The 22,327-nt window shown below is 36.0% G+C and overlaps 1 protein-coding gene across 1 annotated transcript in view; it reads left to right on the forward strand.

The window, feature by feature from the left end:
• The window catches only part of SNAP91 (synaptosome associated protein 91), a 185,205-nt gene that overhangs the window by 110,976 nt on the left and 51,902 nt on the right, over window positions 1–22,327 (forward strand). The window contains exons 12-21 of the mRNA XM_007951204.2: window positions 697–806; window positions 3,278–3,396; window positions 9,825–9,839; window positions 9,988–10,155; window positions 16,184–16,291; window positions 16,922–17,173; window positions 17,404–17,484; window positions 17,646–17,717; window positions 18,132–18,215; window positions 19,464–19,547. Of these exons, the coding sequence (XP_007949395.1) occupies window positions 697–806; window positions 3,278–3,396; window positions 9,825–9,839; window positions 9,988–10,155; window positions 16,184–16,291; window positions 16,922–17,173; window positions 17,404–17,484; window positions 17,646–17,717; window positions 18,132–18,215; window positions 19,464–19,547 (1,093 nt within the window). The remainder of the gene's footprint in view (window positions 1–696; window positions 807–3,277; window positions 3,397–9,824; window positions 9,840–9,987; window positions 10,156–16,183; window positions 16,292–16,921; window positions 17,174–17,403; window positions 17,485–17,645; window positions 17,718–18,131; window positions 18,216–19,463; window positions 19,548–22,327) is intronic.

Here is a 22,327-nt window from a genome sequence, read left to right on the forward strand (position 1 = left end):
GTGTTTGAACCACCAGCCTTCTGGTTAGCAGTCAAGTGCCTTTAGGCACTATGCTATCAGAGCTCCTAAAAATAATCTAGTCCATGAAAATAAATGTACAGATTTTATTTCTTTTTTTCTGTTTTTAGTTTGAGCTATGTTATATTAGTGATAGGATGTATTCACAATATTTTCAAGCTTTCAGTTACTTGTATCTTGTTTGTAAATTGTTCTTGGTTATCTGTGACCTATTTTGTCAGTTAGATCTCTGGATTCTAAGAGCATCTCAGAAGACTTTATATGAAGTCTGTTTAGGATGAAAATAAAAAAGAATGGCCTAGGTTTTTAGTAGTTATTACAAATTAAAAATGTTAAAAATTTTTGGCAACTAGAAAGATCTTTCCCACTAATTTTACATTCAAAGGAATGCATTTGGCTTTGATTTTAAATATATGATTAGAAATCATTAAATGTTAGGCCAAATGTTTTTATTATAATTTTATATAAATTAAATCCAACTTTTAACATCTAAGACATGTTTTGTTTAATATTGATTATACAAATTTAAATTCTGAATTTTCTTGAATTTTTTTTCTCCCATGAGAAATTACCAGACAGTTGCTGGGAATGTCATGGGCATGAAAAATGAGTGTCCTGTTGTTCTGTGTCCTGTAGATTCATATTTGACTAGAATGTGTTGTGCATCTTCACTTTCAGTCTTCTCCAGCCACAACTGTTACGTCTCCTAACTCTACACCAGCTAAAACTATTGATACATCCCCACCGGTTGATTTATTTGCAACTGCATCTGCTGCTGCCCCAGTCAGGTTAGTCAAAGAGTGTACAGTGAACTGTTCATGAATATTTTGATTAGGCTTTTTACTGTACCCAAATGATTTCACAATTAAAATCTAGCCCTAGTAACCTTATGATATTTGGCATTATTTTTGGTATACCAAGTAAGTCCTTTCACACCATACACAGTTACTTAGCCTATACCTGTCAAAGTATTCAGAAGACCTAAGTTATAGAAATCACTCTGTGAAATGAAGTGGAAGAGTGATCCACATACTTCAGGTTCTAGTGAAGGAATTGGGTTCTGTGGAAAAAGTTTTCTAAAATTAGTTTCTTGTTGTTGAAAAGTTAAAAGATGTTTTGTAGTGCTTTAAAGGAAAAAAAAATGCAGATATAGGCTAATTAGCTGCTGTGTATGAGGAACATAAACTCTGTGGGTAGGAAGAACCCTCTGGGTTGTCCCTAATCTGTTTTTAGCACATAGAGGTTGAGGGCAGTGGTAGTTCAGTGGTAGCATCCTCACCGTCCATGTGGAAGGCCTGGGTTTGATTCCCAGCCTATGCTAAGCTTGCGTATTGCTATAGTGCTGAAAAGGTCTCAACAGAGCTTCCAGAATAAGACAGACTAGGAAGGAAAAGCCCTATGGATCACAATGGTCATATCCCATTGGCATGGGGGTCGCCATGAGTCACTAATGGCAGTGGTTTCTGTTTAAAACAGAACTCCAACTCCTAAGGTCCCTTCCTCAAATAATAATTTGGGTCAACTCTGTGGTTCTTTTGCCTTAGGATTATACTCTCATTGTAGTGTATATGTGATTCTGATTATCCCAAAACCTACTGCCATTGAGTTGATTCTGACTCACAGCAATGTTTTAGAGTGGAGTAGAACTGTCCCACAGGGTTTCCAAGGCTGTAAATCTTTACAGAAGCAGACTTCCTCATCTTTCTCCCATGGAGCGGGTGGTGGGTTAAAATAACCAATATTTTGGTTAACAACCAAATGCTCTAACCACTGTGCCACCAGGGCTCCTACTGTGATTATAACTGTCCTGTATTTGGATGATTGAATTTTGAAATACACGTTAAACCCAAGAGTTGTACCTGTGTTAACTGTGTGTACCACCCTCTGCTTGCTTATTTCTGCCTTTTACAATAGCAACATTGGTAAAAAACCAAATCCTTTTTGCTATTAATGCTCAGATAAATTGTTTCTTATCAAAGCTTTGATTTCAGACTTAATAATAAATGTGTCTTTCTATTCTGGTACTTAGACCAGTTATGCTAATGAAGTGGACATCAAAACTATGCAGTGCTTTCAGGGGTTTTCAAAAACAGCAGCAGAATCTGTTCTTCCAAAGATTTTCCTGGAAACCCAATAAGTAAAAAAAGATAAAGGTGGAACTGCTGTCTATGAGGAGGGAACCCTGGGACCCTAATGACTTGTTACCTTTAAACAACTGTTTCTCACACCTGAGTGTACATATAAATCACCTAGGGTTGGTTGTTTTGTTTTGTTTTGTTTTTTTAATCAAAATTCTGAGTTAGTCAACATGGGGTAGGCCTGAGGTTCTGCTTGTCTAAGTTCTCAGGATGCTGCTAGTTTGTTGGAAACTATACTTTGAAGCCTCTAGACCCCTCCTTGGAAAGTCTGCAAAAGAAGGAGCTTAGAAAAGCACACTGCAACTGAATAAGAATGAAAAAAATGGAGAACTAATTTTGGTGAGACTTCTTACAGGCAAATGTGATATATTATAATCTAACTTAGATAAAGGATAAATTAGTGATTAAGTATTTACTTTAGAAAAAGTATCCTCAGGTTTATAAATAAATTCATCTCATGACATGATTTTTTTTTCCATACAAAATAAACATAGAAAACATAGAAAAGGAAACAATTATTCATAATCCTCTTACACTAATACCTTTAATATTCAGAGGATATTTCCTTCTGTCACATTCTTCATAACCAGAATTTTTAAAACTACCCAATTGGTACAGCATGTTTAAGAAAATATCCCTTTCCTTTGAAGAATTTAAGTTTTCCCTTTTAATTTTTGCTGTCTGATTTGTTGAGTTACACATTGCTTGAAGTGCAACTTAATTTTGTTATTTTCTGGAGAACAGGGTCAGTAGACTACAGCACATGGGCCAATCTAGCCCTCTGTTTTTGTAAAAGAAGGTTTAATTAGAACCAAGCCATGTTCATATGTATTTTGTCTATGTCTGATTTTGTGCTGTACTGGCAGAGTCCAGTAATGATAGAGACCATGGAGCCCACGAAGCCTAAAATACTTAACATCTGACCCTTTACAAAAACATTTGTCAACCTTTTTTGTACAAGTACATTTGGTTATTTTGTGCCATACTTTCCAAAATACTAATTTTATTTTATTTTGAATATCTGAAATTTTTGCTTGTTTTCCTGCATAAATCATTATTTTAAAACATCATCGAATTATACAGCTCAAAAATCTGATTTTAAGAGTCTGTGTTCCTTTCAGCACTTCTAAACCATCTAGTGATCTCCTCGACCTCCAGCCAGACTTCTCCCCTGGAGGGGCAGGAGCAGCTACAGCACCAGCACCACAGCCGCCTTCCGGAGGGGCCACCGCTTGGGGAGGTAAGTGCTGAGGGACAGTTGTGCTGTATTTCTTTTTATTCGTTTTGTTTAAATTGTAATCTAATTTAGAAAAAAGATGAATTAGTAATTAATTATTCATTTTAGTGAAGTAGCCCCAGGCTTTAAATAAATTCATCTCAAGAGATGAAATTTTTCTATACCAAAATAGGGAAAAAGAAAAAAAAGTACCCATTAATGTTTTTAATTTAGCTTTTAATTGTTATCTTTACTTTTCTGACTATTCAAAATAATGTTAAAAACTGGGAGGGAAAGTACTAAAAATAGCACTTACTGATTGATACATATTGAGAGAGAGAAATAAAGAGAGAGACAGAGAAAGTTCCTATTGGATTCCTTTAAGCCTGAATTGGTTGCATTCATACTGTTATTTGACTTTATGCAATTCAAATCCTGTGTAGATTCTTATTTGTGTCACAAAAACATCCATATTAAACTGACTGAGAGGAATCACATCTAAGCACTTGATTCCCATTTGATTCATGGATCTTGAAATAAATCAAGCTTTTATAAATAGTTAATTAAAAAGCATTTTAATACTAATATACAAATTAAGCTAATTCCTGTATAATTTTCAAAGCTGTGCAAAGTTGTATCTAAATATCTTGCCTACTGCATCAAACTATCCAAATGAAATTTTCAATAAATTAAAAACATGCTCATTGGAATTTCATAACTTTAAAAGCAACAAGGTAAAAGACTTAATAACTCATTAACGAAGAAACCGATAAGATAATAGTAAAACTGGTTCAGAGAGCGTTTTGAGGAACTGGGTATTTATAGACATTTGAAAAGGTAAGTTAGAAAAAGATGGCTAGATTAGGCACAAAACTGGGCAATGCCCAGCAGGGCAATAAAAATCATAATCTCACAGGTAGAAATTATTTTCATCTCTAGAAGAAAAGATCTATAACTTAATATATCATTTCAGAGTCTGAGTCCTTCAGTAACAGTGAATAGCAAAGTCAAACAAAGCTACATTCCCCTAGATAAATAATCCTTGTGTGGGCTTGTTAAACGGTGTGCCCGTATGACGTTGAAAGTATATGCTGTGACTTCTTGATTTTATTTTCAAGGTTTTTTTATTTTTTCTTGTTAGCAAAATAAACAGAAAGATAACAAGTTCTGAAATAAAGCTGCTAACAACAGATTTGGGAGCTCTGGTGGCGTAGTGCCTAAGGCATTTGACTGCTGACCAGAAGGCTAGCGGTTCAAACCCACCAGCCACTCCTTGGAAGGAAGGTTGGGCAATCTACTTCCATAGTGATACCTCCTTGGACACCCAAGGAGGGGTCACTATATTTTGCTTTTCTACTAAATATTTAACCATTCTTCTATGTTGAGATGGTCAACTCCTAAGACTACAGCTATCAATTTTTTAAAAACTAAAATTGTTCTTTTACCTTCATTTAACTTAATTGTCAATTGTTGAAGGGAAATATTGCTGAAGAGACTTCACAGTGGCATTTTTCTGGTTCTCGTGGTTTTGTCCTGACCATCATCTTTTAAAAATGTTTGATTATTTCAATTTACTAATAATTTATTTTTATTACCACAGTGTTATTATATAAGTATTAATTTTTTCCTATCTTATTCAAGGATGTTTAAAGTCCATAACCTTAAATCAGACTTTCTCAGTCATAAAATTCATACAAATGACTTTTATAGAACTTTTGTTATTTAGTTATAACTTTGTGGGTTTATAAAAAACAAGCTTTTTCAGTTTTATATGAATGTATTAACTCTTTAAGTCTCTCAACTCTTTAAATCAGCATTATTTCATACTTCATCATTTTTAGAACTCATCAAACATTGAGTGATATAGTTAGAACTTTAATAAATAAACAATGAAACTGTCGTCTGTTACCTTATTCCCTGGTAAGAAATTGAAGAGAAGCTTTGTCATCTTTTTTTCATACTTTTGCCACAGAAAGTAGAATGCCAAATGAGCAAAAAGAAAACAGTAGGTGAAATCTTTTTTTAAAATGTAATTTAAAATTATTATTCATATTAATCTTTAAGCACTTTTTGCAAATCACATAATATTGTAAGGAAAAGGTTATAATACCAGTAACCAATTTTCTTAGAATACACATCAGTCATTTTAGATGTAAGTAACTGTTGATGAGTGAAGCATTGATGGATCATTGGATATGAAAGAAATCATGTGGTTTCAGCCAGGGCTATCCAATATGAACATGCACTTTGTACATTTCTGAAAGGCAAGTGAGAGAGGCTATAATCTAGCCTGAATTTGCTAGCCAACCTATAAGCTCTTCCTTTTATCCTTGAGGAAGAAGTGCTTTTTTAGTTGTAATTTTTCTACCCAGAGGAAACACTTTTTAAAATAATTATCACAGAGATACTTTATAGGGTAGCAGAAGCCTTAACTGAGGGCCTGATGGCTGTCTTCTGAATAATTAGATACCATTAGCCTTCTGTCTCAACAAAATATCTACAACTGCAGTATTTCATAGAAATAGGATTGTCAGTGCAGGGTGAGGAGATTACTCATAAAAATTTCTCCAATTCCTAAGCAAAATAGTAAACATTATAAACCTTAAGTAATTGAAGTAAATGTTCACAGTATAAAATTGGGAAACTCTTATGTAATGATTACCTTCTGTTGGCATTTATTCTGTAGGTACCCAGTGGTGGTTGGAAATGATACCAACATACTTAATATGTTTTGGCTCATTTGACTAAATAGAAAAGAGAAAAATCACTTTGCCAGTCTTGTTTGATGTGATCAAATCATTTCTATCAAAGCATATTTGAATTTAATATAACTAGATACTAAAATGCAAACTCTAAACATCCTTAAACCTATTTAGATGTGTTTATTTAACTATAATGATTATGAAAGGCTCAGGTTTCTCTAGGGAGTTAAAGGTACTGATAAAATTAATATTTCCATTTTAGGAGACATAGTGTAAGTGACAGTTGGGTTCACCCCTCCCATTGGTGCAAAGCAATAAAATTTTAGCAAATTTATGTTTTGGTAAGTTTAATTTAAATCACATATATAAGAATGGGCATTTCTCTGGGCTGATAATGAACTCATTTGACTGAAGGAGTACAGAGAATTTTTTAAGTCCCCACCTGTGGCCTCATAAGAGGTAAGATGTTCTTTATTTCATAATAAATTCATCTCTCAAAAGCACAAATATGTATATTTGTTCTGTGTATATCTTAGGAGTGGGAAAATGTACTTTCTTTTTAAAAAAAAATACTTGATCTGAGTATTCTACTTTTTGAGAAATATAAAGTTTCTGTTAGGATTTTATTAGAATTTAAATTAAATACCAACATGCATTTGAAGCTTAATCAATACTATTAATTATATGACTCTAAAAAGTTTCCATGAAGTACATTAATAACTACAATACAATTAGATTTTGTGGCTTACGTCACCATTTGCTTGTTAATGAAAGCCTGGGGGACATACTTATAGGCTGCTTTCATACATGTGCCTGCACGCATATACACACAGGGAGATTTAGGGAAGCTTTGAAATTCACAGTCCTGTAATAGTGGCACAGTGGTGAGAGTGTTCAGTTGCTAACCAAAAGGTCAGCAATTCAAACACACCAGTGATTGTACTGGAGATAGATGTGACAGTCTGCTTCCATAAAGATTTGCAGCCTTGGAAACCCTATGGGGCAGTTCTACTCTGTCCTATAGGGTCACTGCCAACTCAATGGCAGTGGGTTTTCTTTTTATTTTGTTTTATAATGGAATTGCAACTTGACTTAAATATTAAGCTATTCTTATTATTAGCTATCTTTATGGAACATTTGGTATGTTCCAGGTATGGTTACTTTAGTGTATTTACACATTTAATCTTCATAATAAACCAAAAGGTCAAGTCATGTTTTGCTGAACTATAGATTTCTTTGCTAGTTTAGTTGTAGTTTTGTTTTCTCAGTTGTGGTGAATTGTGATGGGGGGATTAGTTGCCATCAAGGTGATACAGAGTCAGTATTTTCTAGCAATTTCTATAATGTAGAATAATCACTAGTTCTGTACTACTTGTAAATGAATTGAACTCTACTGCTGTAATTTTTTTCATGTAGTTTAATCTCTTTTTTAAAGTGACAATTTTGAGACTATTTAATAACTGGTCTCCTTATCCTAAAATAAGGATTTTTTTTTTCTTTTACGGTAGGGAAAAATTTGCTTAAAACAAGGAATAGCTGAAATAAATGGTATTTCATAAGGAACACTGAGATTCTGGAGATTTAAATCTATAGATGTCAAGAATGGAAAAAGTTTTCCAACCTTAATTATCCACCAATAGACTTGTAAACCTCATTTTCCATTATATTGTTGTAGGGTATCTCACCACTGTCCATCTGAACAGAATGCTAGCTCAAAAGCAAGATACTAATATTCTAATCTATTATACTTCTTTCTTTTTACAGTCTTTATTTCTGTCTCTTTCCATTGTACCTAAAGCCTTCTCCTTTCCCATTTACCACATTATGAAATAAATTGCCCATTAACTTTTATAGACAAGAACAGGTCTGGAAACTATAAAATCACATTCTTAATTCTTCTGCTGAGTGCAGCTTGTACTAGCCACTGATGGTGGCAGGACTAGTGACAGTTCTACCACCACCAATGCCAGAAAAGAGGAACCAAGTCCATCTGGCTTCTGATGACCCACTTGATTTCTAATTAATATATGTAGTATGTTTGGCTGTGAGTAACAGTAGTATTAGGCCAGATGCTGTTGGTTTGAGGAATTACTTGAAGTGCCTTCTGTTTTGCCTCAGGATTTAAAGATGGGAACAATAAAAAATTTAGTACTCCCAAGCCAATGCAAAGGAGCTCTGGTGGTATAGCGATTAAGGCTGCTAATGAAAAGGTTGGTGGTTTGAACCACCAGCCGCTCCACAGAAGAAAGATGAGGCAATCTACTTCTGTAAAGATTTACAGCCTTAGAAACCCTATGAGGGTCTCTATGAGATGGAGTTGATTCTATAGGAGTGGGTTTTGTTTTGGTTTATGTTGTGAGACAATGTTTATATATGTAAAGGTTTTATGTATGTTGGGAAAAAGTCTGCTAGGGTGAAACTTATACAGGAAAAAAAATGTTTATGTTAGGTTTTTCTCTTTCTAACTCCTAAACTTAATATTTAATTCTTTGAGTATATTAGATATGTTCTGTAATCTAAACTACAATTAGTATAGACCCACCATTTATTCTTGGGTATTTTGGACTTAAGTGACACATCAAATCAAATTCAGTTAATGACGGTTTCTTCAGAATTGGCTTTCATAGTACAGTGAAAGCAGTCAAAGCAGATGACATGGTGAATTTGGGAAGAAGTTAATTGTTTGTCAGAGCTGTTTAGGCCTGAGTTAAGGTAAGTCACTTTACTTCCCTTGTGTTCTGGTTACCTAGTGCCACTCTGACAGGAATACACCACAAATGGGATGGCCTTAACAAACAGGAGTTTATTCTCTTACAGTTTGGAGGCTTTAAGTCCAAGTCCAAAGTGTCAGGCTCTAGGGGCTGGGTAAAAGCCCCTCGACCTTGGGCTTACGCTCTGCCTCCTGCTCCTGGCCCACTGAAGCTAGAGGCATCTTTTCACTCAGGCAGCTACTGTCTGCTGAGGCTAACAAGCCCAAGGTTGACAAATAAAATGGCACAGTCCTGATCTTACCAAACCACAGAGATACTTTATAGGGTAGCAGAAGCCTTAACTGAGGGCCTGACGGCTGTCTTCTGAATAATTAGATACTATTAGTCTTCTGTCTCAAGAAAATATCTACAATGCAGTATTTCATAGAAATAGGATTGTCAGTGCAGGGCGAGGCGATTACTAATAAAAATTTCTCCAATTCCTAAGCAAAATAGTAAACATTAATTCAAGTCCATTGGGAGTCCCAAGGTCAGCAGAAAATGGCAGGCTCCTGAACAATGACACAGCTACATGCAGGGTGCAAGCGTGCCATAAGCTAGATACCATTCCCAAAGCTGCTTCTTATATACAGGAAGCAGACCACATCCCTAAAGCAGCTACTCAGCTGCCCCAATACCTTCCACCATAGAGTTAATTGCTAGTCTCACCATGGGGAATAACTACATTCAGCTGCCCAGCCACTCAACCAGATCCAGCCAAGTTGAACACAAACATAACCACCACACCTTTCCCTCAGTTTTCCCATCTATAAATTAGAAGCGTGGTCTAGAGGATTCCCTAAGATCCCTTCCAGCTTGAACATTCCATTAAAATAATAAATAATACATGCATTTTAAAAATCTCAAATGGTCTGGAAAGGTACATGAAAATTAAAATCGCTTCAGTGAGTGTCTTACCCTGCTTGGACATTGGTATGGTTAAATGTTTCAACTTTAGCTCTTCTTTCTTTGTATGCTGCCATATAATGGACATCGATAGACCTTTTGGGAGAGGGTGAGTACAGCTTTATTTGTAAGCTTCTGTTTTGAGAGGTTTCCGTATCTTAATAGCTGTCCTTATATTGGTCATTTGGCATCTGGTGCATCTCTTGTCCTTTCCTTTTCTTCTCTTCCATTTGCTCTCCGTCTCTGGTGAAATATAGATTCTTTGGCTGCACTTTCCTCTGTTCCCTCTGAAGCACAGATTTCAGATCCCTTTGCACCAGAACCTACCCCTCCTACTACAACTGCTGAAATTGCAACTGCTTCAGCTTCTGCCTCAACTACTACAACTATTACTGCTGTCACTGCTGAAGTGGATCTCTTTGGAGGTTAGTCAGTCCCGTCAGCATCTGTGATTTCCCTTTCAGGATTGCTAAAATGACTTGGGAATGAAGGTCTTTAACATTTTTGCAGTGTGTAACAGTATGTCAGGGTGTTGAAGCACTTTTAAAATGTATTTTCATGTATATTTATCTTCACCAAACATTCTGCCTTAAGTTTAGCATTTTTAGAGCAGAGATTACAATGTTTTGTATTTTTTTTTCTTTTAAATTAGGGTTTAAATTGCTACTGAAACTCCTTTTTTCAGGGATGTTCCCGCCCTTTAGTATCTATATAAAAGTGATACCAGACTTCTCTGTCAGATTTACATTTGGGCTGGATTAGAACTAGTTTAGAGAATACTATTGGGGGAATATAGAAAGGGTAATCCTAGCCTAAATTACTTCTTAAGATTTAGGACTAAAAATCAAAGAGATTTAGAGGTCTCTTTGGTGGCATAGTGGTTAAAGCATTTGGCTGCTAACTACAAGGTTGGTAGTTCAAACCTGCCAGCAGCTTCAGGAGAGAAAGATGAGGCAGTCTGCTTCCATTAAGATTGACAGCCTCGGAAACCCTGTGGAGCAGTTCTACTCCATTCTATAAGGTCACTATGAGTGGGAATCAACTCATTGGGAGTGGATTTCTTTCTTTCTTTCTTTTTTGTTTGTTTTTAAAGAGAGTTTAGGGTTCTGCTGGTTTTTAGCTTTAAGCTTGTTTAAGCTGTTCTTTTACTTGACTCATCTTTGGCTTTGGAACTTTAAGAGAACATTTGAATCAGCACTTGAAATTCTGATTAGAAGCAGATTTAGGTCAGTTTTTCACATGATTGTCTGAAAATATACTTTCCATGCATATGTAAATTCTGGCACAGATTTGATTTACAGCTGTGGACTTGAGTAAACTATCCTAGACTCGGCCAGTACAATGTACCTGAACCTGATGAGCCATTTCATCTGAAGCCAGTTTATTTATGTATTCCCATTGAATGGCTGCTAATGTTCAAACCTACAAATGTGGTAATATCAACTATATACATCAAAAGGTGTTATAGTTTTATATTTCCTTGTTATAATATAACATCTTTCCCAGGACATTTTAGGAATATGGTAAAGAAATTGAGAAAGCCACCAGTGGGGAAGAGAGGAAAGACTTGGTAGGCCCTGGTGGAGTTAACACAGTCCCTTGGGAACATACACTTAAATGCTGTCACATACTGCCATGCTGTGTGCTATGCTCCAGTCTCAGTTTTGCCAACATTGTCTAAGAGGAGAAGCACTCAACTAGACAGCGTTACTGCCACAGATTCAGTTAGGGAATTTGCTGCTGCTGTGCTGTGCTGCCATTCATTTTACAGGAGAGACCTGTAGAAAAAAGTGGGGTAGCGGGACTTGTTTACAGACCTTGGCATATATTGTTACAAAGAGTCACCCATTGTAGGAAATTTGCTTTTCATTTATGCTTCTGTAACTTTTGAGGCCAAAAATTAAAGTTTTAGCTTAAATTTATACAACTGCTTTCTTCCTCATTCCCTTTGTTGTTGTTTTGCTTTCGGTGTGGATATGGGTGGCTTCTTATAGGCAAGTGTTCGCATGCGAAGGACTGCAAAGAAAATGGAAAACTTGGATAGCCAAGAATTGTGTGCTGAAATATTTTTGCACCTATCGATGTTTAAATTTTTGTTTTTCAGTCCATTTGTAAGGAGCTTAATTAGAAATTAATCAAGTCCTTCTTGCTTCTCTCATGGATTTTCTTCCTTGACGTATTCTTTGTGGTTATCATTTATTAGCGCTTTGACTAATTCCATTTGTCAAGCAGAAAAAGCTACATCTTTGAAATATTTTCCAGATGGCATTCTTTTTACTTTTAAATACAGACTTAAAGGACTAGTACTGCAGAGAATATAACTTAATGCCAAAGAATGGGGCTGTCCTTGTGATTTCGCCAGTATCCTCTATAGTCATCTGGCTGGACGATGAGTAAAGATGAGTCTGTTTGTGAAATCTGAGGACATTTGTTTTTGTTGGTCTGTATAGTTCTGTAAACTGTTTCTGGCCTCTTCACAGCTGTAAGATCAACATCCTCTGTGCTCCATTCTCTAAATGCATCATTATCTGTTTTATGGCTTTCAGTGGTTTTCCCCAATTCCTTTCATGTCCTTTATGGGTTTATAAGAAATAATTTAGAGATGTGATTTTAAATAAAAACCTCAACTTGTATCTCTTTGGTATTTCATGTGGCCATTTTTTTTAATACTTTTTCTCTCTAAAATGGGGCAAATTGTAGAACTCTAGAATAACAAGGGCTTTAGTTATATTTTGTTTTCACTGCTTTATAAATATACCCTTTTGTGATTCTGTGTAGCCTGTTCAGCACTACTAAATAGTTTTCTTTAGAAATAAACTTAATGATTTTCAATTTCAGAAAAATGGCTGTTTTAGTTCATGAATGTTAATTCATAAATATGAAATATTAAATTTGTATTATTTTAGTACTATATTTACATTATAGGTCTGGAGAATAGGGAATTTCTTTTGTGTCTAAATACTGAGAATGATAGACAAATAACATTTTAGTCAGTTCAATTAAAAAAAAAACCACTGCCACCAAGTGTCTTCCGACTCATAGCAACCCCCATTGGGTTTCCAGGGTGTTAAATCTTTACAGAAGTAGATTGCCCCATCTTCCTTCTGCTGAGTGGCCTAGTGGGTTTGAACCACCAATCTTATGGTTAGTGGTCAAATGCCTTAGGCACTGTGCCACCAGAGCGCCTTTCAATATAATTTCAATTCAATATGTAAACTCAATATAATTTCAATATAAGTCATCAAGGGAGTTCTGGTAGCATAGTGCTTAAGGCATTTGACCTTTCTGTGCATAAAAATCATAGAGTCACTGTGAGTCAGAGCCAACTCACTGGCACCCAACAACAACAACATGCATAAAAAAATATTAAAGAAATAATTGCAGATACACTAAAATATCTTTAACATAATAATACAGTGATAATGATAATAATGTTTTGATGCATGTCACAAAGTAGGGCCCATTAGTTGTTGTTACAAACCATTGTTGGTACCTCAGATTTTTAATATAATAGACTTCACTTTATGGGATTGGTTTGTAACTCCTTCTTGTATGTAGTTCAGAAGTCAGTAGCCCAGGGACTGCCTATGTTACATTTACTAAATATAAGAAGTAAAATCTCTTGTGTGTGTTTCTGCAGAGTAGGACTGGAAGACAGTGTGGTACTTTAAAAAAAATTAGTAAAACTTAAAATTGTTGATAGAGATTAAAAAAAAACTTTAAAACATCCTATTTTTCATATATGAAAACCTTGCTAACAATGGCACAGTGACTTGTGACAACAGGGTTTTTCTAACACTAGAATGCTAAATGATATTAATTGCTCTACATGCTTCCCAGGTACCCTTTTGATCAACTGTGTCCATTTGTGAACAAGCCCTCAGGGGAATGCTAATATGTTGAGCACAAAACTAAGCAACTGGAGAACAGAGAACTTAATTTACAAGCTTGACTTTCTGTTGGTTTTCAAGACAAATTAATCATGCGTCCTTAAAACAAATCCTTAAATATAAGTACTTGAAACTAGATTTTACATAAGAGCCTTATAACCAGGGACCTCTAGAGAAGAAAAGGAATTTGATAGATGACTCTTGAGCTGTTGAGAATGTCATTTGAAGATGGCTTTTGTGGCTGGAGAAGCCCTGAAGAGAGTTTACAGCTCTTAAGAGATGCAGAAAGATTGTGGTGGTGGTGGTGTTACAAAATGCTGGTGTGCAGCAAAGGAAGACAACAGTTTGCTGATCTTAAGGCCTGGACTCTGTCCATAGTTGTAGAACAGCAGGAACAAGCATTCCTAGAAAACAAACATTCCCAGGCCAAAAAAAGAGGCAGGATATAGACGTGAACTACAAATGGGTGGCAAATGAAAGAGAACTGGATTGGAAATGGTTCTAATTTTTAATACTGGATGGATAATACAACCATTGATAATGAAAGAGAACTAGGTATTAAGGGAAGTTTTGAACAGAGTAGACAGCTAAGTTGAAAATGTTTAAGTTATAGGAGAAGTATCAAAAGATGTCTTGCTGACATGAAAAACAAAACAAAACAAAAAACTTCTGATGATGAACTATAGATATGAGTTTCACCTCCTTATGTTGTTAGGTGCTATAGAATTGATCCTGATGTAGAATGACCTCATAGGACAGAGTAGAACTTCCCCATAGGGAGGCTATCAGTCTGTACAGGAGCAGATCACCAGGTCTTTTCTCCATGGAGTGCCTGGTAGATTCCAACTGATGACCTTTTGGTTAGCAGTTGAATAGTTAACCATTGCTGCCACCAGGGCTCTTCACCTACTTACACATTGGTGATAATTACTCAATATCCTCATACTTTTCTGTGTGTTCTTCTACCCCAGCTCCTAGGATTTTCATGTTCCAAGTCCTACATTGTAATATCCTTAACATGGCATCTGGAGAAGTAGGCCTACCCTATCCTTGATATATTTTTCATACGCCAGCATTATTTCTTTGGCCTCTTTCCTGACCTCCACTCAGAATTTATATTCCCTCAGTGTAGCTAAGGGAGACAATCAGATCAAATATATCTGTGAGATATAAATAACCAATTGTCCCATTATTCCCTCTAGGGATATTTCTGCCCTTGCAAAGGACTTTTTCTAACCCAAATGACCATACAATTAAATGTTTATTATTCCATGTAACACTGTCCCTCGAGATGTTACTAAAGTGTGTTTCATATCCAGATCAGTTTGAGACATGCTGAGTTAAACCAACAAACAAGAGTTTTGACTATAGGCCTTCCTAGAAAGTAAATCCAGGTAGGGGGATATACTGTGTGGCATTTCCTAAGTGTATATAATGAATTCTCATTGATGGCAGGAGGGAACAGTATTCTAGGGAACACCAGTCAGTATTATGGAAGACAGTATTTTGTATTTTGAGTTCTATCAGGTAAGTGGCAGTTTCTAGGTAAGGGTTGATCCCTAGCCTCCAAGAGTTACTTCTCCCAAGCTGCTCACACTTATGATCACTTTATTCCTTTTCTAGTTTTGAAACCATAGAGTATCTATGCAAGTTCCAGGCTTTTTTTTTTTTTTACCATAATTAGCATAGTTTGTTGGAGAAATGCATTGTGAGCCATTTGTATACACCAGCCATTTATAAGTTGGGCATTTATAAACTAGGGCTACCTGTATATTAATGGATGTTATCATTACAGTATTATAAATAGTAAAACACTTGTAATATTAAAACATGAAACTGTATTTTAATTCGTTGAAAATTATTTTTCAAATAATACAGTAATATCTGAAAACAATCAATTTAAGTAAATATAAAAGTATTACAGTGTCATTCCTTAATTTCATTATCTTTTTATTTCTTTAAAATAGATAAAGCAAATGCTTTTCAAGGACAGTGAAGGCTTAACTCTTTTGAACAAATTATAAAGCTTTTATGTTAACAGTGTTAATTTATCTATACTAGACTATAAAAGTTTTTGAACTGCAATTGTTTGTTTACAGTACTACCCTGTATTTTATTGTATTGGCATTAAAGAAGACATTCACATTTGCTAGAAGCCACTAGTCAGAGATATCATAACAACACAGTGAATAAATACTACCTGGACATCAAAGTTTATTATCTTAAATTACATTGTAAAGTTATTTTTGTGTTGTAATTTTCACATCCATTAATTTTAATGATACATAAAACATGCTTCTCAGAGCCCTTATACAATGAGAATCTTGTTCCTTTTGGATCCTCATAGGCCTCAGTAGTAGTACTACTTGCATGTAACTAACATACAGGGGCACAAAGAATAATTGTTTTATGACCATCAACAATGCATGGGCCATAAAAATGCCTTTTTAAAAATTCATGTTGTATAAGGGAGCCTTCTTTGCAATTTAACTTGGTTCTTTTACTATATTTTCTTCTCTTTTTATTCTTTTAATTTCTGTTATTTTTAAAAACTGCACCCAAGATGCCTTTGCAGCTTCTCCCGGGGAGGCCCCTGCAGCATCCGAAGGGGCCGCCGCACCAGCTACCCCAACCCCTGTAGCAGCAGCACTTGATGCATGTTCAGGAAATGGTGGGTTTAACGTCCTGAGTCAGTCTGTTATGTTTCTGTCCTAACATGAAGCCTTTGTAGTTAGATGTGACCACATGTTTTTCTAATTTAATTTCTTCTGAGTATAGACTGTCAATCATCATAAATGAATGAATGATGCTAGCACTTAAAACATTAAGAGAACGATGTGCATACTTATCAAAATTGACAATTTCTCAAGATTGACAATTTTTGTAAGTGCAAGTATGCTCCCTTAATGTTTTTATTCTCTAATGCTGTATTGCATTCTTTTGTGACACCGAGTTCAAATGAATCAGGATGTTGTAATGAATTTTCAGAGCTATCAAACTGACCAGATTAAGTAAGGATTTTAAGAAAAAGAATCTCTGATCCTAGACTCTAGGCTAATCTTATAATACATTGAAGTTTTTCAATTTCTCAACTTGTGATACCTACTCAGTTTTCTTTTTCTTTAGAAAAACATTCCAATCACTGATGCTGGCTGATAGAATAGTGGTTAAATCAAGCAGTCTAATGCCTAGTCAGTGTGTCACTATCTGTGTAAGGTATCTCTAACCTGTAGTTATGACAATTTTCTCGTGTCTCTTTCCTTACTGATGCTCGATGTGTCTCCACTTTCCTTTCCAAAAGACCCCTTTGCCCCGTCTGAAGGTAGTGCAGAGGCTGCACCTGAGCTGGACCTCTTTGCAATGAAGCCTCCTGAGACCAGTGTTCCTGTAGTTACCCCTACAGCTAGCACAGCCCCTCCAGTTCCCGCAACTGCTCCTTCTCCTGCTCCCGCCGTTGCAGCTGCCGCTGCTGCTACTACTGCTGCCACCACCACTGCCACCACCTCCGCCACCACAACCACCACCGCACCTCCTGCTCTAGATATCTTTGGTGGTAATTTTTTTGTTGTTGTTGGTTAACTCTTTTCATCTGGTGGATTGAATTCTGGTACTGCAGATAAACAGCATACACAATTACTGCATGAACACTGTAATTAAATGGTTCTCTAGAAACCATTAGCTGTTTAATTCAGAACCCTCTAAAGTACCAATTCAAAGGGAGAGCAATGATGTTTCAGGCTTGTTTGTCAAATTGAGTAAAGGCTTGTGTGTTCTTGGTCTTAGATTTATTTGAGTCTCCTCCTGAAGCCGCTGCAGCGCCTAAGTCAGATGCTGCTGCTCCTAGCATAGACTTGTTTGGTACAGGTAAAACTAAAGCAATCCTTTCTTTCACTTGTTTCCTTAGATGTTTTCATGATTATGCTCTTTATACCACCTGTGATGATAATGCATTTGTTAGATTTTTGACTTTGATTTCAGCTTTCTACTTACTTCTGCTTGGTTTTGGTTTGTTTCACTTTTGGAAGATGCTTTCTCCTCTCCACCACAAGGGGCCTCTCCTGTGCCTGAGAGTTCTCTCACCGCTGACCTCTTATCGGGTGAGTGCTTTTGCCAGGGCCAAGCCTTTAGAGATGTCTTGTGGGGGTTATATATGGAGAAGTGGAGATAAATGTATGCTTATGTGTCTCTAGTTCTTCGGAACTCAGAATTTATTTTTAAAATCTCATTCTTTGGACCATCACTAACTGATGAGGATTAATATTTCCACTCTAAGGCTGATGAAAAGAGATGAAATTTCTTTTTCATACTAAAACTTCTGACCTCAAGAAGTCAAATTTTATTTTCTTCTGGAAAGTATGTATTTTAAAATACATTTTCTTTTTCTTAACTGTTAAGATTGTGTTCAGTCACACTATTAGGAATGTGAAATCTGAAGATGCTGTCTGTCAAGGCTCATGGTTTCATTTTGTTTTGGGTGACCTGTCATTTTCCTGTTCTGTGCTTCACTGCAGTGGATGCATTTGCAGCACCATCTCCTGCAAGCACTGCCTCTCCAGCAAAGATAGACTCTTCAGGTGTGATAGACCTTTTTGGGGGTGCGTATCTCTCCTCCTCCTCTGCTTAAGGCATCTTTTTTCCCCTTTCAGAATAGTTTTTAGATCTTCTATTTATTATCTTCATTATTTTTCTTTTTGACTAAGTTATTTTCATCTCTTAAGTGAAGATCTTTCCATGTCTTTGCCATCATCATCTTCATCCTCATCAGCTCACAGTTTTCAGTGCATGGCCTAAACCGGATCATTTTTCATTTGGATCTTTGTGTTGTCGATGTTTTGTTCTTCCTCGTGTGGAAAAGACTGATTGGGATGTCTGCTATTCTTCCTTGGTGATCCTGGTCTGCTAGCTAAATCCATGTTCCTGAATTCTTCAAAGCAGTATAAACACCAGCTGTAATTCAGAACTGAAAACAAATAAGACAATCAAAACTGAAAGTGTAAACCACAGAGGCTGTACATTATTCTGTAAGATTTAGCTATAAATGTTGAGTTTAATATTTTAAAAAACTTCCAGAAAAATGGAAGATGTTTCACTGATTTCTATGTATTCTTTTTCTTTTATTATATATTATCTGAAGGCAGGGGATTGAACTGAATTTAACTCTTGGAACTATTCAATTGGATGATACATCTAAAATCTTCCACTAGCAGTAAATTTATAAGAAAAAGTATAGGTCTGAAGTGATTTCTTCATGAAAATCTATAATGTCTATGATTTGGGGGTAAAATAATATTCTTAGCAAGTTAAACCCACTCTGCATATCTACTGTACATTGAGGCATTGTGTTATATACCATGAGGTATAGCACAAAGAGATGTCATAATCTTTAATGCTAGGATGCTCAAAACTTGTAGCAAATGAACAATAAACTTGATCAAATGAACAATGAACTAGGGCTGTTGCTACTACTAGAATTAAGTTGTTTTTTTGTTTGTTTGTTTGTTTGTTAAGTTTAATAGAGTTCCAAATGGGAAAATTCTATTTTGTTTTGACAATTATTTTAAAATTTTGTATTCTGTTCTGATAGATAGGATAGTCCAGAAATTTTATTATTAAAAAAAAAAATAAGCATTTTAATCTTACAAAGAGGTATTCTTAAATATTTTAGAATTTATTTTTTTGAGAGAGAGAATAAACTGATCAGAGCATTGTTTAATTTACAGTCATTTCATATGTCTACAGGAGAGACCATACAAAGTGTCATTTCTCTGCACAAAACTTAAATTACTTCCTGTATTTACTATTTGCACTCTCTTACTTTTTTGCTGCAAACGGATAACGGATAGATGCGTTTGGAAGTAGTGCTTCTGAACCCCAACCTGCACCTCAGGCTGCTTCTAGCTCCTCAGCATCGGCAGACCTACTAGCTGGTAATTAATTAAATTAAAATAAAATGGTATTTTGTGGAAGTTAAGTTTGGATCTATTTTTATAATAATAGACATTACATAAATTGCAGGGTACATGTTTTCTTTCCCTTTCAAGACATAAAATTGAAAAATAACACATTATGCAATAGAAGGTTGATTAATTCCTTAGATGTTCCTAATTTCCCTCTTTTTCAGTTAGCAAGTTTCTTATTGTTTATTAAAAAGGTAATAATCTTATGCAGCAATTTTTAACTTGTATTGCCTATGCCTATCTCCATCCCCCACCCCGCTAAGGAATGTAGGGGGAAATGTACCATGGTGTTTAACAGTTGGTTTTATAATATGTCAATCATTGAGGGAGAAACTGCTATAAATTTCTCCCATCAGGTTGAAGCTGATGTTGCATATGCCTCTTTTTTTTTTTTAACAAGCTGATCATTTTTCTCTCCGAAAATTCAGAGTGTTTTCAGTTTAACAGTGCCGTGGTGTGAAATAGGTTGGCATAAAATGCCTAGAATTATTTCTTATTGCCAGGAAAGTATGGATAGAATAAAAGGAAACATTTCAAGGACTCAAATATAGTAAAAGCCAAATTCTTGTCTTCTTGAAGACAAGGCGAAGTGTGCTTAGTAATAGCCAGACTTAGAAATTATTATTTTTCCAAGGAATGCATCTGCCAGTGGCAAAAGAGTAGTGAGTTTCAGGTTCAGTTCACCAATCAAATGTAAAAGACACTGTTGGTTTACCCAGCTCTGAGTATAGTTCCAAAAAAAAAAAAAAAAAACCAACCAAAATCACTGCCATGAGTCTGTTTGACTCATGGCAACCCCTCCTTGGGGCTTCCAAGGCAGGATCTCTCTGGAGTAGATTGCCCGGTTTTCCTTCTGAGGAGTGGCTGGTGGGTTTGAACTGCCAGCCTTCTGGTTAGCAGTCAGATATAATAGAGAGCACAGCAGTAGTACCACAGAGGTCCAGACACTTGAATGAAGCTTTTAATATCCCGTTACCTCGAGGGGTACGTTTTTGTTATGCAGTTAACAAGAGCCTGTTAAGAGTACAAGTCACATCAGGACAGGGAAGCCACCATGTCTAAGATCTCTCAGTTTCGTAAATACCCTACTAGGCACGTAGCCCTTATTAGACTAAGTGACTGATTTCCATTTTTTTAACATAGCTGTAGTTCATAAATTATGAGTCGTACAATGAACAATCCTAACATCAGATACAGCAGACCTTGAGCTTCTCATGGACCGTTAAAATTATAGGAAGTTCTACTTACAGTCATATCTTTCCTCAAGAGACTGAAGAAGGGAGCCACAGCCCAGTTGTTAACCTTTTGTTACACCAGTAATTCAAACTTGTTATCTTTTCCCAGAAACATGACTGTTTGCTGCATCTACTACCAGGTGATATGTTCCTGTCTGATGAAGGATCGTGCCCTCACAGTGATAATGTCATGGATTTCTGAACTTGCAAACATGATAAGAAGCAGTGGTACCCAACACAAACCATAGTTACACATTTGGGAAAAAACTGCCAGCTCACCCAGCTGTTCTGGCCTAGATCCTCTTTATAACAGTTGCATGTTGGCCACAGAAACATTCAGGCCCTTACTAAACCAATGAAAAACTAAATTCAGATTTCCACAGTTCCACAATAAAATTTTAACAGGCCACTGAAATAGAATAGTTTTAAATGGTTATTTGGGGAAAATGATCTTTTTAATTTTAAAATAAGATTACTAATTAGAATCCTTTTCTCTGTAGTTATAATTCAGGCTGAAATGTCATATAACAAAACTTTCTTCCCTGGGCATGCCCCGCCCCTTGCCCAGCATGCCAAAGTAGAGTTTGAAGCCTACCAGCTAGAAGCCTGGCCTACTGGTCAGCCACTGTTGGTTACTTTCAGTGTTGCAAAGCCACATTGTCTTTCCCAGTGCCCTTAATCCTCTAGTATGCTCCAGGGCTGGAACCTGAATAGAAAATTGTCTTTCTAACAGAGTCCAGGACACTCAGAACTAGAGCAGACAGCCTAGTCAGAGCCAGTGAGAATAGGGAAATTTCTCATCCTCTTCCAAGTCAGAGGGTAGTTACAGAGCCAAGAAATAGAATCTAAAACACATCTGGAATAACAGGAGGGGTTTTCTCACTTACTGCGTAAGAGTACAAAAGTGAGTACTGAGCCTCAAATTCACAGCTTGATGTACAGACAGGTCTGTCTGACTTAAAAAGGGAAAATACCAAAGAGCTGCAAGTTAAGTCATTTCACTTAAAACCAAAAACCAAGCCAAACCCGTTGCATTCAAGTTGATTCCAACTCATAGTGACCCAATAGGACAGGGTAGAACTGCCCCATAGAGTTTCCAAAGCTGTAAATCTTTGCAGAAGCAGACTGCCACATCTTTCTTTGGAGGAACAACTGATGGGTTTAAACCGCCGACCTTTCAGTTAGCAACCAAATACTTAACCACTGAACCACTAGTACTCTTTATTTCATTGTAGGAAACTGTAAATTATTCATTTATATCATCTGTTCTGAAATCTTAGTAAAATGAGTTAGAAAAAGGTAAAAAAGTAGTGATAAAAATGACAGTGCCATTTACATAGGTTTTATTTACTGTGCACTTCCCATTTCTTCTGCTCCATCTTGTGCAACTGTGTTAGTGAATACACTTTCTTTTTTCTTTATTTTTTACTTAAGTAAATTAGTATTTAATTTACATCTACATAGATGTAGATGGGGGGCTCTGGTAGTGTAGTGCCTAAGGTACTTGACTGCTAA

The sequence above is a fragment of the Orycteropus afer genome, unplaced genomic scaffold (genome assembly GCF_000298275.1).
Source record: "Orycteropus afer afer isolate SDZICR_OR568_19922 unplaced genomic scaffold, OryAfe1.0 scaffold00011, whole genome shotgun sequence".
NCBI classification, from domain to species: domain Eukaryota; kingdom Metazoa; phylum Chordata; class Mammalia; order Tubulidentata; family Orycteropodidae; genus Orycteropus; species Orycteropus afer.